Below are 16,263 nucleotides of genomic sequence, written 5' to 3'. Positions count from 1 at the left end.
GTCCGCTTTTGAGCAATTGTTCTTTTAAATATCGGAAGACGGTGAAAATAAACACCTCTTTTGTATTTCTTGGAGCTCTGTGTGAGCAAAATGGTGCTGCACAAACAGGCATTTTGACAAACAAAAGCCAATACAAAGAAATAAGGAGTTTCGAGTATTAAAATTTTCCCGCTAAACTTCAGGCTGAGCTCTTTGACGTCACGCATACATTACCAGCTCCAAGATGGCGGCGTTCAGTTGTCAAGTTTTGGGCTACTTCAAAGAAAGATTTCGTAGGGTTATAGCGCCCGTTGGAGGCTGAAATTTTGGTGAATAACATATCTTTGTATAAACTTTTTATTGGCGTAAAGAAAATAAATGGCCATTCTGGAGTGAACTTCTCCTTTAAGTAACTTTATTCCACGAAAACATTAAAACAATCAAAGAGAATGCAAAACAAACAAGGTTGGCAGACAATTAGAGCGCGGGAAATGCACTTTACGCTATTTCTGCACACGCATTAGATGGGAAAAAGGTAAAGAGCAGAGAAATCAAACAAACAACAACGCAAACAACAACAACAAAAAAAGGAAACAAGAAAGGGGTAATAACCACACAGCACATGGCGCTACTAGTACTGGACATTCGCATTTTATTTTATTTCATTTTCAAGCAACGATATATTTTTTAGTGAGTACATTTTTTTCCCATATTAATAATGTATTATGCTTTCTTTTAATTTATCGGCTTCTAAAATCTACTTGGCATTTTGTCTTGTATTCTTTCGTGATATCTGTCCTGATAAATTAATTCCGCATCTGATAAGGCAATTAAAAACAAAAGCGTTAACTTTTCATCTGGGACAATGTACCGGCTTAAAAGACATATATTTTGTTGAATAAATTAAATATGTTTATTAATTGCTTATGGCCCGTTTTATTAACTGTTCGCTTGACTGGTTGACCAAATGACCACTTGATCCAAAAACTGATTCTACAATCGGTCCATCGCTCGAGTGATGGATTGATTGATTGAGTTACTGATCAATAGTTTGTTGGTTGGTTGACTGAATGTTTGATTGATTAATTAATTGTTTGATGATTGATTGATTGAAGCGGTCGACGATTGACTGGTTGGCTGATGGGTGGGCGGATGGATGGAGGGATTAATGGTTGGATGGATGGATAAATAAATAAATCATTCAACCAATCAATCAATCAAACAATCAATCAATCAATCAATCAACCAGTCAATCAATCAATCAATACATACATACATGCTACCTAAAAATACTTTTTTTAACCACGGTAACTTTGTTTAAAAATTACAAGTTGATGTTATTTCAACTGTTCGAATTTCTGTTTGATGTAATGGAAGGACGAATGAATGGATGCATGTATGGATGGATGGATTGACGGATGTATGGATTAACGGATGGATGGATGTAATGCTTAGTTGTTCGGTCAATTAGTAAATTGATTGTTGGGGCTAGATGTTTGAGTAAAAGATGAAAGAAGGGAAATGAGTAAATGAATTTACAAGTTGATTAAGAGTGAGTCCGCACGAGAGCCATGCAGGCGAGTCTACAGCGCATCACACCGATTTCCCTCAAATTTGGCACACTTGTGTAACTTCACTAGTACATTAACCATGTGCAACATTTTGGTTCAATTGTTCATTGTTTTGGAGAAATGTCAATCAAACTGTCAGACAATGAAAAGTACTTAAATTTGACGTAAAAACATTCACCATGTTTGATCGCCTGCTACATGCTAAATATGAAAAGAAATGAAACGAAACTTTTACATAACACAGTTCAAGCCCTGAAGAATAGAAAAACGTTCAGTAGACTTGTGTCATTTACTGCGTTTGGCTGAAAGGAAAATTTCAATTCTCCTTATTCAATTCGTATAAAAAAATTGGGGTCTCAAAAGTCGTTGTTTGTAGACATGCGGCGTTTCTTCAATCAAATTTAAAACTATCGATAGATTACCAAGGAAATGGTGTCTCTATTTATCAAGTAAAATCTTTGTTAAGTTTAAGAGGAATTACAGGTTTGCATCAATAAATGTTGTTAAATTCGTGACAATATGCAAATGAGCACAACACGGAAATTGTGATAAGTTCGGAGTTTGTAAAATATAAACTAAATAGAATGTGTCTTAAAGAAGTAAAACATCGTCATGAAGCTTTTTTGCATGAAAATACTTTTAAATCGTAAGTAGGTTTAACTACTGGAAGTCGTTGGCTGGTAGTAAGCATATTAAACAAATTCAAACGAACACAAGCAAAGGTCATACCGACCTGCTGCTGGTCGTACCGCACCAATGCGAAAGTTATCCCAACAAGTAAGCATCATAGCATAAAAGTCATTCCCTTGAAGGGTTTTTGGCATCGCCCACTTGGTGTATAAGCTGCTTTTTGTCGTATTTTCCAGCACCATAGTAATTTAAGAACAGATGTTATCAAAACAAGTTGGCGGCAAGGCATCAAATATAATCTCCACCGAACATGAACCGACTTGCTTTAGAATCAGGTCGCGTGTTTTTTCCAGATATAAAAACATGTTTCCACCGAAAGAAATTATGCAGTTATCGTTTCCATCCAATACGAATCTGCGGCACAAGTGGTTTTTAGTGCTGTCGTTTTACGAAGAACACCGACAATAGTTGATTGCGTGACAGACCGACTTGAAAATTTTATCTCAAATTTCATGTCTCAAATTTCACTCCGAGTCGATCGTCATAACTTCGTTCAATGACCATGAGATATGTATTGAGACGTCAATAGATGTTCCAATAGGCCGATCCAATACGCCACAATTCGCCATGGCTTTATCCACTTTTTTTTAATTTCGAAAATCTGAAATCGTAAAATTAGCCCTAGCGTGAATGATCTTATAAACGCCAGGGCGTCTTTTTAATTCAAGGGGTACATGCGGGAGTGTTAAATAAATATGAGACGTTTAGTAGAAAGAGGCATTTATTCATTATTTATTTCACTTTAACTCAGTAACAACGTCAACAAGACAAATATGTAAATAGGACAAGTAGTTTGCCCCCGGATTAAGACAGGAATCAGATTTTGTGAGTAGGAGACTAATCTAATCTTTGCTAATGCAAGCCTAAAGATGTCGTTCACAGCCTGCTAGTTCGATATCGGTGTCTTCATTGTCATCGCATCGGGGTCAACCTTGTCGGCTCCGTTGGCCTCTTCGATGTCCCAATGAATTAATAAACTAAGCAAATTACGTGCTTTTACTCCATGAAACGTTTACTTGGAGGCGAATATTTTTCTTTTTTTTTTAATTTGAGAGGGGTTGGGGGGGGGGGTGATGTGGGGGGAACAGGGGGACGTCTATCGGTGGGAGCCTCTAATACAAACTTTACACCTCAGAGGGGGGCCTTTATTGCGTTCGACGAAGGAGAGCGCAAGCCTAATTTTGATTTTGTGTCGTGTGTCTTTTGAGTTGGTATGCCTGTGTACTGTTATGTGGAATGAATCGAGCCGCATTGCGCGCACAGATGTATGGACACACGATTAGCCTCCCCCGCTTAATTTTTGCAGGGGCAAATCTCGGCCGGGAAACTGGTAGCCACAGATGGCCTCGATTTCATGAAAAACAAGATGGCGTCCGAAACTGGGCTCAAAAACATTATTTTGCTTGAGAAAAAGGGCTAAAAACGTGTGGCCAAAAATTGTAATTTTGCCGAAAATGTCATGGAGAACATCAGAGGGTTATTTTCCAAGGTAGCAGAGTTGCCTTCAGCCACTGAAAGTCATAAAAAGAGTGGAAATCGAGTAAGTTGATGCGTAGTTTCGTACGGAGTTCGTTCGTAGCTAAACTGACCAGCATGTTTTCCTGCAATTATACAAAACTACAATTGAATTGTTGGAATTACATGCATCAAGAGTGGGTATAATACGGATCAAAATTGTTTTATCACTTCTTTGAATTTGTGACATATCGTTGTTCCTAGAAACACTGGACGTTTTGACGGGGAAATCGTTGTACGTTGAATGTTACAAGCGTGTAGTGGATTACTGTGTGAATTATGTCTGTATTTTTAAGTACTTTGTGGAATTTTAAATTTCCACAAGTTTGTGGAATTTTAAATCTCGTTTAGTGCCAAACGATAAAAAGTCAAATGAAATAAATAATTATTTTTGTGTACATAATATTTCATTCATTCTATGTTCTTTTGGCTCGTCACACAATCTTGCTCACACTTATCCTCCTCGCGTTTAGTGAGGTGTATGCATAGTAACTAACTTTGGTATAAGGCATACTGCTAGTAGGCCGACCGTATATTTTTTTGCCAATGCCTGCCAACCTTGGGTCTATTTTACCTATAGGTCGAACGCACTCCCCTAATCTCTGATTACTACTAGTTAGATACGCGGCGTTTATTAGATTATTTACAGTATTTCACACAATCACATTTATTCTAAGGAATGGGTAAAGGAAAGGTGGGAACACAAAATAAAAAAAAAGAGTATGATTATGAAAGTGTCAACAGCCTGGTCAAGACAAATACAAATCAGAGATACAAGTGAATAAAAAAATGTTGCAATTTTTGTTAATCCTTGTTCCCGCGATCTTCGTTCCTCTTAACCAGAGGTTGATAAACGAGTTGGAAGATACAGTAGAACCCCAGTAGCCCGAACTCTGACGGGAAACGGAAACAGTTCGAGTTAGCAGGCTCGATTGACTGCTCAACTTACCAAGTTTTTATCACTTCAGTACACAGTACAGTGCAAATTAAAGGAGCAATGTCACGATATTGTAAGTCGTTTTTTTTTATTACATTCAAATTGAAAAAAATTAACCTCAAAATAATAGTTTTCTAATAAAGAAAAAGAAAAGAGGAGTAGTAAAAATGCGAAAATAACCAAGGATGGTTTCGACGGACAAAAATTGAGACAAATTACCAACGATAAACTTGAAAAAACTTGCCAGTTTTTTTCAAGATGCATGTGTTGTCCATGACGTAGCCCCTTTAAACTTATCTCGTCAGAAACTCTCACACGATCATACGTTTTTATGATAATAGTGGAAAATGACTGTCAGATACGTAATCTATTCGTTGCTCTAATTAAAATCAAATTGCGGAAGTTTACCTTTTAGTGTTTAAATCCTATTACATAGCCCGCGTAGCAGGCGTCTGTGTACGTTTTTTAGCGCGTTAAAAGAGTGCTCGATCGCGAGAAGTCCGCGCATGACCCCCTCGCGCCTTTCGCGTTTCCCATATGCGCGCTCGAAACTACGTCGCGTGCAACTACCGATTACACGACAAGAAGAGCTAATGGAATATTTCAATGGGAATCCGTGGCGAGTTAGCCGAGTAAAAATGACTGAAAAGAGGGGTCAAATCCAAGGAAAATAAAACTTTGTTTGGGTTGGCGGGGTTGTTCGAGTTATCCAAGTTCGAGTTACCGGGGTTCTACTGTATTCGATTTCCTTCCCAGAATTTGCGCATTTTCGGTCAGCCTTTACCGAACTGCAGGGCCTTCCTCTGCCCTCTGGGCCATTTATGGTCCCAGTTTAATTGTGCACATGCACTGGAGACTTGAGATGAAATAAACCGTTCTCGTCCCCAGAGTACGCGGTCCTTCTGGTCTGCGACAGGGTTGAACGAATTGAAGGCGGGGTTTGGCTGGGAATGCAAAGGAATGAGGCATCAGCGGAGTGGCCCCCGAGGCGAAGGCCGGAACCCGACTGAGAGGTAAATGCTTGGACGTTGCTATGGAAACCGACTCCACAGCCAGGCACTTTGAGTCACACTGGAGAGCATGGAAGAAAAAAAAGGGATATAGTGAGAGTGAGAGCGGCGACAAACAAACTACTTGCAGCGAGCTAACAGAATGCGACAGCGCACGAAAGACATGATCCACAAGGGCGAGGCTGTATCAGGCCAAGGCTTGAGCTGCGCTACACGCTATTAACATCTGCCAATAATAATTGACACCAGGTCCCGATTTGTAGGCATGCGCAGGGCAATCGTTCTATATTTTCAGCCCATCAGGTCCTTGAATCGCGAACTTCCGCTGTTGGAGCCGGCCAGAAGTCTCGATCCCTGGTGCAGATCGAAAGGATCGTGGACTCTGGGTTTGAGAATGAAAATGAAAAAGCTTTCAACAGCCAATCAGTTTTGGTCGTCTTTTGGGCGGGCTTTCAGTGTAGCCCAGAGATCTCGATTCATGGTGCTGACCAAACTCATCGCTCGAGACAAAATTGGAAAATATCGTACTTTCGGTTGAACTGCCCATGCCTAGATTTTAGAAGCAAATCTAAAAGTACTTGATTCTGTAACGAATACCTCGATAGTCGCTCATTGTGTGCAGTTAGTTAGTTAAGAGCGAGCACTCGAGGTACAAGATTGAAACAATCATGAAATGCATAAGCAATCACCACCTTGTCGTTAGAGCCTCTTTCGCGTTTAAAATGGCGGTGCACCGGAGATGTCTGGCAAATAGCATAACACGTAACTCTTAAAGTTTGGTGATGATACTCATCGCCACTTTTTAGCGATCAATGCAAGAATGTTCAGCTAGTGCATCTTGAAGAAAGACTTATTTTCTCAAGTTTAGCTTTCGTTTTCCGTCCAAATTCTTCTCATTTATAACTATCCTTGTCCATTTACGGTTTATTACTACTTCATTGGTGTTTTCATTAATTTAAAAGTAATTTTGGGTATAAGTTGCTTTACAATTTCCATATATAACGTTGATCTGCAATATAACATGAACAGGAGCTAGAGAGGAGGTTGATATAACCCCAGTGTATAAGGACTAAGTAAAGTCGAATTGGGTATATAATTAACGCGTAATTAACAAAATCGAACTGCGCTATTGTTTGATTTTGTTAACAAGGCCTTTGAAAGACCTTGAAAGACCTTTCAACTGGCATGAATGGTTTTCACATCCACGCTATAAATCAAGATTATTAGAGACGCAACATTATTTAATTTTTTGGAGGACTGGGATCAAAAACCGGCCTAAAAAGAAATTGTTTGCAATAGCAAAAAAGCCCAAATAAATTGTTTGCAGACATCAAAAAACACTGCAGGAAGATTCAGCCGGAAAAACTGTTTGCGCAAAGAACGACACTGAAAAATACTGTCTGTCTTGGCTGCGCTTCCAGAAAAATCAATAGTCCATTCCAATGTAAACGTTTCGATCGAGTACTGAAGCAAGTCTTGAACGACTGGGTACTAGTCTAAAACAACATGGCTCCCGGGTGAAAAGTAACTTAGCAGACTTATGAAAATGTGAAGTACTGAGGCCTTCGTTTACGAGACAAGTGGAATCTAAAGCCTTGCAGAATTGTTTGTGAACATTATAACTACCGAACAAACAGAAGTGAGCGACGTTGTCTCGTTCTGCATTTATCTGCTCGTGAGGATATGCTTGAAGTTTTTCGATGATGAACATGGCGAGTGGCTTGTTTACCTTTTGTCACGCCGTAAGTCTGTATTTTAAGGCACTATATAACCGGATAATTAACATCACGAGCTACTTTGGCTATTAAAAGTTTTATTGGACTTATCTAAGCGGTATTTCTCACGTCATCAGCCGACCTATCCATCATGTTATGAAACTCGTTCTAAAACATTCAGAACTTTGTTTTTGTTGTACTCGCGTGTAGCACATTTTTATACGCTAAAATCATACGTGCCGTTAGAACTTAACAGACTTTTTTTGATTTTAATTTATTATTTGGTTAACGTTTGTCAAAATAATGGCTAATGGAACCATCAGAAAAACGCCGCATCGGCGATATTCAAACGTTATTTTACCCTAAAATCTCTAGTGTCACACATTGCCCGAAAGACCTTATTTTTAAAACAGGTTTACTACCAAACCAGAGAGCGATGGAAAATCTTGATGGTATCATTAAAATTGTATCGGCTGATATTAATAACAGTCATGTTTTGATATGGAAAGCTCCAATGCTTGCAGAGATATTATGGTCGAAAGATGGGTCAAAATTTGGGTATTTTTTGACTCAAAACCGACCATGGGCAAGTTGACCACGATATCTTGACCACACGTTAAAGAATTTTGCGATGATATTCTACCTACAGCATTATCACCTCAATATGTATCCCCATGCAAAATATAAAGGAAATCTGAGAGGATCGATGTAGACTCAAATTTTAATATTGCATGGATTTCAGATGGACCCTTTCTTGAGAACGTAATGGTTTGATTCAAGCTGTCAGAAGCATTCATGATTTTATATTCTACTCACATGTGATCTTAGATGCGACTGGAAATCAGTTTTGCCAGCTTCTCCTTGATACTGTTACCTCCTCTGGTCCCATGCGTTTACTCTTCTTGTCAGCTGCACATCAATAAAAAAATAGGAAAGTGAAATTTTGTCTCTGTTATAAAACAAGAATGGAAAGAAGAGGAAGAAGTTGTAAAAAAGGTTTGCAATGTTTTTATTGGTGGTTTTCATTAGTGTTAAAAATACTGTTTGTCTGTATGTAAAAAAGATTAGAAAACTACGAGATTATAAAGCAGGCAAAAATAAATGCTTCGTCAAAATTTTAGCCCTATAGCTTTTTTGCAACCAGGTTATAACGAAAGTAATTTTGAGAAAATTACAGTATTAATTAGTATGCAGCCGCCATGTTTGTGTCCCTCTTTGGAAACAAATATGGCGGCCATAGAACTGTAAAAAAAGTAAAGTAGATTGTATCATTACTATTATTCGCTTTCAGTTAAAATCATTTAAGATATTACTTTTAAATTGTTATCACGCCTGTAAATTGACAATTAGAAAACGTTCATCTGGGACATTAAAAATTTCAAAATGGTTTCTCTCTTTAAAGAAGCACTGAATCGATTACAAAATTTGTATAGGTGTTTCTGCTCTTTATGTCTAGAATATATGAAAATAATAGCTCTTTGGGATTACCAGTTTAGATTTTAGAATTTTAATGACCTCAGATGAAAACCAAAGACTCGCAGTTTTAATTTTTTTCTTGCTTTCTTTTAGCAATATAATATCTTACCCTCTGCCTTACCTGGTGCGTTACAGTTATCACTGTTACAGCAACTCGACGAACAATCCGAAAGAGTGCCGCCATGGTTTTCAACGTGTGTTCTGACCCTCTCACAAACCGCATCCTGGTCGCAATCGATTGCTGACCTCGTGCAGTTCTTTATCATAACGTCGATGGAGGAATCAGAGGAGTCCACTGTAAAGGTCAAAGTCCCACATCGATCGTCTTCTTCGCCTTGACAATCTACCTCTCCATCATTATTATGGACCTCGTTGTCTTCAACTATCTTGCGGTAGCACCTGATGCTGTACGCTGGTTGAATAACGGCGAGAAAACCACAAAGAAAATACACGGCCTGAAAGGGAAACAAAGGCGAATTATTTCAAGAATTAAAATTAAAGCATGTCAAGAGAAATTAATAGATCGTATGAGGAGAGAGGACTCAGTAGTTTCTTGCGGGTTTCAGTGATTTGCGAACTCTGAAATTTAATCCTCATCCAACGGTTTACGCTTTTGGCTGCCGCTACTGATCTTAGCAGACCTCTCGGGAAAATTCAACTGGGTCAAAATCTCACGTTTGTCAGTTATGATTGGTTGATTTCGAACCATTTTGTTTGTTTCTGTTTTTCATGGTTTGTTAGCTGTCGGCATAATTATGATTGACGGCAGCGAAAAACACGATCGTTAGTTGGATTTTGAATTGGACAAAAAACAAACAAAACCCATAAGCAATTTGTCAGATACTAATAAAAATGTTTCTTACCAGGATCAAAGCAACCTTCAGAGCCATTGTAACGCTTTAATCTGTGAAAATTTTGAAAATAAAAATATTATCATCACATAATAATAAGCAAGGTGAAAACAAGTCACACTGTAACACTTTTACAAGAGGTTTTCTTTCTTTTTAGGTTTTGAACCTAGTTCGACGACTTGTTCAGCAATGGCACTGTAATTTAAGGTGATTCCACGGTATTGCATTGCGCATCCTTCCTGCGCATAAGTTTTCGCGTCATTTAGCGCGCACACGAGCGCGCGCGCTCACAGAACACTACGAGATTCCCTTCAGGCTAAGCTCGGTAAGGAAATAAATGGTCATTTTCTCTTAAACGAGCACGGTGACCCCCATTTTTTAATGCATTAATTTAAATGTCATACTGTTGTCTACAATATATCGCGATTTTAAAAAAAGTTTAAAATTCTACATTGAGATATTTTAATTTTAATGCCGTACAAAACACGTTATTAGGTAGTGCCGTTAACGTGCGCACGAAGCAAAATCTTAAATTTCTTTCCTTATCTTAATTTCTGTACAATAAGAATGGTTTTTAATATAAGATCAAAGTCTAGTTTGTTGAACTAGACTAATTCTTTAATGCAAAAATGTTTTTTTTTCTGGAAACAATAGCGATCCCCATTTGGATTACTAGGGTTCCTAATATATATCTCGCGGGTCTCATATTTGCTATAATGCCCATCCATTTTACACAAAAACTAGCGCGGTGACCCCCATTTTTTATTTCATTTTTTTAATGCTCATAACATAATTGTAACCTGGACCAAGTTTCAGAAAATTTTTAATACTCCTTCTATTTCAGTGGAATCACCTTAATGTGCATAAGGCCGGCCGGTTAAGACTTAGGCCGGTTAGGTCTTGGACGGGAAAAGGAAGTCGTTCGCGATGAAGGCCATTCGATCAGTGGGATAACCTATTGATAGTGCAAGGATAAAGCTGGGTGTAAAAGCAAGCAAGGAAGATCAAGTAAAAAAGTGCCATTTGATGTTTTCCACACATATTGGTTCACATAAAGTTGGCCGGCTTTGTGGCTTATTATTCCACAGTTAAATATGCTTTACAATCGAATACAAGTGCTTTTATAATCCCTGATGTCGAGAGTTGAATAATTCGATTGCCACGGACCTTCCGAAGAAACTAACTGTGATGTGATCTTAAAATCTTAAAATATGGCACAACATCTTAACATTGTTTCAACAACACAACTAAGACTTCACATGGTTCTTGTTCGTACTTACCTCCGAGTCGTTTTAGAACGTGACAATACGAGATCAACGTCGGGAATTAATGGAAATGACTTACTTTACACGATAGTATTTATTGAACTCCAACGTTGCCACGTCTTGGCAGATGAAACCCTCAAGCTGTTAAAGCTAAAAGCTTGGCACGCATGACACACCCTTAGGGTTTCCATTAACTATATATTAAGCCTAGTTAAACCCGTTGGCTAGTTTCGGTTTAGGCTAACCTGTGACTCGTCCACTAAATTATTCATACTTCAGAATCTAATATCACTACACCTTAAACGAACGTAATAAATCCATAAACAATAGCGACAAAGATGGATAAAAATGCAATACCCTGTAAATCAAAATAATCATTAAATTCCAGCATTGCCATCTCTCGCGGATTGGTAGTTTACACCTTGGAGCAATAAAGCTAAAGGCTCGCATGGTACACCCTAAGGTTGCAGGTGTTCTAAATAAAAGCTCTCTAACAGGTTTATATGTGGGAGGGTTTTTTTATTCATGCTGTTTGTCAGCACCAGAAAACATGGAATGGAGTTTTAATTTCTTAACCCATAAGTGAATGAAATCATCTTCTTTGAACTGAAACTTCGCTACCCTAAATTTGATCCTCGCGGCAAACACCCTTACCATGTAATAAAGTTGTCCTCAGCTAATCTTTCTCAGCTCTAGCACTACCACTGACTGTACAGATGAATTTAAATTTGTATCGAATTCAGTAAAACTTTGTTATTTGCCGGCTTGGAGGTTCTAGTTGATCTAACCATTACCACAAAATCAATGCTTCTTTCCTTTTTTATGCTGTTGACATTTCATTCATTTTGGCTTCTACGCAATTATTTCGGGTACGTATTTATAAATATTGTAGCGCAGTTAATTATGTTATTTTTTTCAATACATTTCTTGATGCGATAGCTCAAAGCCTGTTGAACTTGAAGATGTAAGTTAAGCTGCTGGAAGATAAAAGGCTAAATCCAAAATTGCGACACTCAACTTTTCAATTAGGACCATGGTGCGCCCTCAGGAAACAGGTGTCTTAACTTTGAGCGAAGTTATATGCAGTCCTATGCGGAACAGATTTAAAACTTTATCTACGAACTTGCTATTAGGGAAAAGTCACACAACAATCGATCTTCCACGTCCAATTTGTGACCAATCTACTATTTGCCAAAACGATTATTTTCAATCTTTACTTTGGTTTCTTCGAGTTCCTTGTTTCATGGTAGCTTAATGAGAGCTTTTAACTAGTACGCCTTTTATGTATCTGGAGCATTTCACTTCCACTATGTTTTCGCTCGAGCGTCGCTTGGTGATCATGAGGCGGTACGCTTTGAAATTGTGTATTTAATGACTTCATTACGTTTTGGCACTTGTTTTTCCTGGTTAAGGAAATTATCGTATGTGTCAATAAACAAATTTCAAATTAACGGGATCGAAGGTAAAGGTCACCTCGTCTTTAAATAACTGTGGCTATAAGCCACAAAACTCGGAAAATGTATTTGGAAACAAGAATCGACCAACAAACTGACAAATAAAGATTTGCCAAAACGAATTATGCTAAACATTCTACACTTCAGTTCACTTCACTTAGCTTGATTTTCATCTAGCTGCTCATCAAGAGCAGGCCGAAAGGACAAGAGATAGAGTTCCCATCCGTTGCAAATTGTTTTCTTTCTCTTTATTTTTCCTTTTTGATTTTTGAAGGTTAGGCAAAATATTGGAAAAATTAAGCTTTGGTCTATTTCAAGAAAACTGACATTAAAACAATGCTTCGGCTGGCAATTAAGCATGTTAATATTATGTAATTTAACTAGAAAAGTAAGTAATCAGAGAACAGGTCTGATTCTCTAGAGGCCTTAAAACACTTGCACGCATTGCGTGCCTATGTCTAACAGGAAACGAGTGAAGGAGGGAAGGAGTGAAATTCACTTCGCTAACTACAACTCTTTCCGAGTTAAAAAGGAAAATCATAAGAAGCTTGTATATAATTTCTTGATTAAGGAAATAAAACCGATGACAAAAGGAAATTGTCTGATGTCATCTAGAAGACAATGGCGAAAGATCGCGCGATACGCGTATTCGAAAGATGGGTACTATTTATGCTAATTTAGATTATTTGCAACCTTACTTCGACAGCGAAAATGAGATTAAGTTTATGACTGCGCGATGATTTCTACTAAAATGTAGTTCATAGCTTCAAGCAATAACGAGTAAACAGGATGAAAAAGCTTTTAAGTCAGCGCATGGATCCGCCTTAAAGCGTAATTTTCAAAACTGAAAATTACGTAAACGGCTTTTGCAGATAAGCCCCCCGGGATACAGGTGACAAGCTTCACTTCAGCTAACACAATAGAGTCGAAGACCAAAACCAGCTTTTACAGCACTTTAGAAGCAATTGCGAACAACGCAATTGTAAAACAGATTGATCGGCAGATTCATAGTCTATAGTGTTTTCTTACGAGCAGCATCATATCCAACGTCCAGGTTAAGCCAAGAGCAAATTTTCTAAATCTTTAGACACCTGCTACCCAAGGGTGTGTCATGCGCCGAGTAAAAACCTTTTTTTAACGAGTTCCCGTCATCGCTTCAAGGCTTTTACAGCTAAAATGTCTCAATGTTGAAATGAGGTAACTCTTCTTGAAGGATTTTACATTTATTCTGTTAAAAGCCTTTAAACGGTCTACTTGTTGATGCATGCAGTGAAGATATTGGTATTTATATTTTTTTCACGTGCCGACTGGGTTAGACAGTTACAATTGCACCCGTTCCTTCCAGCCACCAAAGAAAAAAATTCGCAAATATTTTAGAAAACTGTTTTTCCAGTTAAGGCAGGGAATATAATCTATTCAGTCATTGAAGTAGTTATGATTTCACATTACTTCAGCCCTAGGGCCAAGCTTTTAACGAAAAACATTCGATGTTTGCCTCGAATAACGCATGTAGATACATACTTTTGGGGACTGCGGATGTTTTTTTTTATCACAATAAATTATTTTTTTGTTTGTTCTAAACGACAGTACTGAACTGTTTTTGTTCTAAACGACAGATACGAATAAATCTTAAACAAACCAAAACATATTTTTTGCCTAGCATTAAGACGTGAAGGGCACCCGAAACCACCAGAAACCATATTGCTTGAGGGGTTTCCAATCTAAAGAATCTGAGGTGACAGTGTGGGATATTAGTAATAATCGCAATCACCGTGCAGGATAATGTATTTCGATATATTTTGAATGTAATTCTCGTTTCGTTACGTACTTTTGGTGCAATTTGAATACCTAAAGATTTAAGTATAGCTACCTGCGCATTTCACAGACTGACCTATTGTAGACCAAAACATTTATTTTCAATTAGCCTTAAGACATACAAAGGACACCTGATACCTAAAGGTGTACCAGTCAAGATATTTCATGTTCTTAGAGGTGTTAGTGAAGAAGTATGCCAATAAATATGGTGCGGGCAATACATTTCTATTCATTCTTGCTATTGATCTGGTCGGATAAGCTTCAAGAAGGTAAGTATAAATTAGTTCTAAATAGTATTTCGTGCTAGCAAAGGTCTTATTTGTTTACTGTTGAATACAGTAACTTATTTCTTGATCAACTTGAATTTAGGAGAAATTTATGCGGGGAACGTAGGACGTTTATTGAAGTAAATGAAGGCACTTTGGTCGATTATGTGTTGATATAGTAATCTAGGGTTTTTAGTAAGAGGAGATGTTTTGGAGCAAAGGCATTGATCTGAAAGATAGTTTCGTGTAATTTAGTTTCGCCAGTTTCGATGCTACATCCATGACTGATATAACAAACGACCAGTAGAAAAAAAAGAAGCGATGTTTTTGATTATTCAATACTTCTCACAAATCGTTGGGGAAATATCCACTAAAATGATTTAAGTTTATTTAAAAGTTGAGAGCATTGTGAGCATTTCTATGTACGCTGATAAATTTATCTTATTAGGAAATGAAGTCTAAAGTTTTTCTGGCCAGTAATTTGTTCCAAAATGTTCTTTCGGACACTTTCTCAACGGCGCGAGAGAATGTGAACAAAAATAGACAACATGCATTGGCTATTTTATTTTGTCTTATCAAAGGGCGTATTTGTTTGTAGATGGCGTAGTCGTGTTTTCACTTTCCCATTATTGCGACCTTATCACAATATGTAACTTGGGGCTTATGACTTATGATTTAATTAATATTGTTGTTTCCATTTAAACGGTGACTATTGTAAAGGAGCCCGTCAGTCAGATTTCATCGTTGACCAGATTGGCACTTATCTTCTGTGGATGATTAGCGGCTAAAAAGGCTATTTTCCCAAGGTTTTTTTTTTATCATATTGGCCTAGGCCTAGATTAAATGTACCGCTACGGATAAATTTACCTTTTCTTCGGTAAAATCGCTTTTAAGATACCGAAGCCCCATCCCAAACCCGTGCATAAATCCGGGCGGTAAATAATTGCGATAAATAAGCTTTGTTATTTTCTTGGTTTATTTAGCTACACACATATATAAATATTAAAATTGAATTCCAGATCACGCAGTCGGCGACAACGCTAGGTAAACTTAGGCTACGTTTACACGGGACCGGACCGGAACCTTTCCGAACCGGACCCGACCGGATCGGCTCCTGTTTACACGGAACCGTTTGGAACCGATCCAGGTGTTTACACGGGACCGTTCTGGAACCGGTCCGGAACGGATCCATAACTGGACCTGCAAAACAACAGGTCAAGTTTTGGATCCGTTCCGGACCGATTCCAGAACGGTCCCGTGTAAACAGAAGGCCTATCCGGTATAGGATCCGTTCCGGACCGGTCCCGTGTGAACATAGCCTTAAACGCATTCTGGCTGCCCACGCGCGAGGAAATGATATATCATGTTTCCCTTGCTATTCTAGCTGTTTGGTGGGTACCGGTTAGTAAAACGAATATTTGTTTCTTGTCATTCTTATTTTTTTTTAGTTTCCACGAGAGAATTGTTGTGCATTGTGATAGAATGTCTCTCAGGATTGTTCTCGTCACTGTAAGTAAACGATATATTCAACGCATAATTGCCTTTCAGATATCATGCACCAAAGTGTAGCACTATTATATTTACCTTGTCTTTTAGAATCATAAACTGTTCCCTGCAAATATTGTTTGAGTACGCAGAAAACCAGCATATCTCCCGGTTGTTTCTTGTTCAATTTTCTTTATTTACCATAAGATAAGGTCTCATGTTGCGGTGCCTTAC

At 38.1% G+C, this 16,263-nt stretch overlaps 1 protein-coding gene across 1 annotated transcript; it reads right to left on the bottom strand.

Moving 5' to 3' along the window:
• Positions 1 to 675: 675 nt before the first annotated feature.
• LOC144641132 (uncharacterized) lies at positions 676 to 11,065 on the bottom strand. The gene is made up of 5 exons (XM_078500180.1): positions 11,025 to 11,065; positions 9,757 to 9,797; positions 9,015 to 9,348; positions 8,234 to 8,326; positions 676 to 797 (listed from the first exon to the last, which is right to left on the bottom strand). Exons 2-4 carry the CDS (start codon positions 9,781 to 9,783, stop codon positions 8,259 to 8,261), a joined length of 429 nt encoding a protein of 142 aa, XP_078356306.1. The 5' UTR covers positions 9,784 to 9,797; positions 11,025 to 11,065; the 3' UTR covers positions 676 to 797; positions 8,234 to 8,258.
• Between the last annotated feature and the right edge of the window lie 5,198 nt (positions 11,066 to 16,263).

Source organism: Oculina patagonica, unplaced genomic scaffold, assembly GCF_052425735.1.
Source record: "Oculina patagonica isolate OP01 unplaced genomic scaffold, crgOcupat unplaced7, whole genome shotgun sequence".
NCBI lineage: Eukaryota > Metazoa > Cnidaria > Anthozoa > Scleractinia > Oculinidae > Oculina > Oculina patagonica.
The sequence above is the reverse complement of the archived record's forward strand: the minus strand, read 5'-3'. Positions and strand labels throughout refer to the sequence as shown.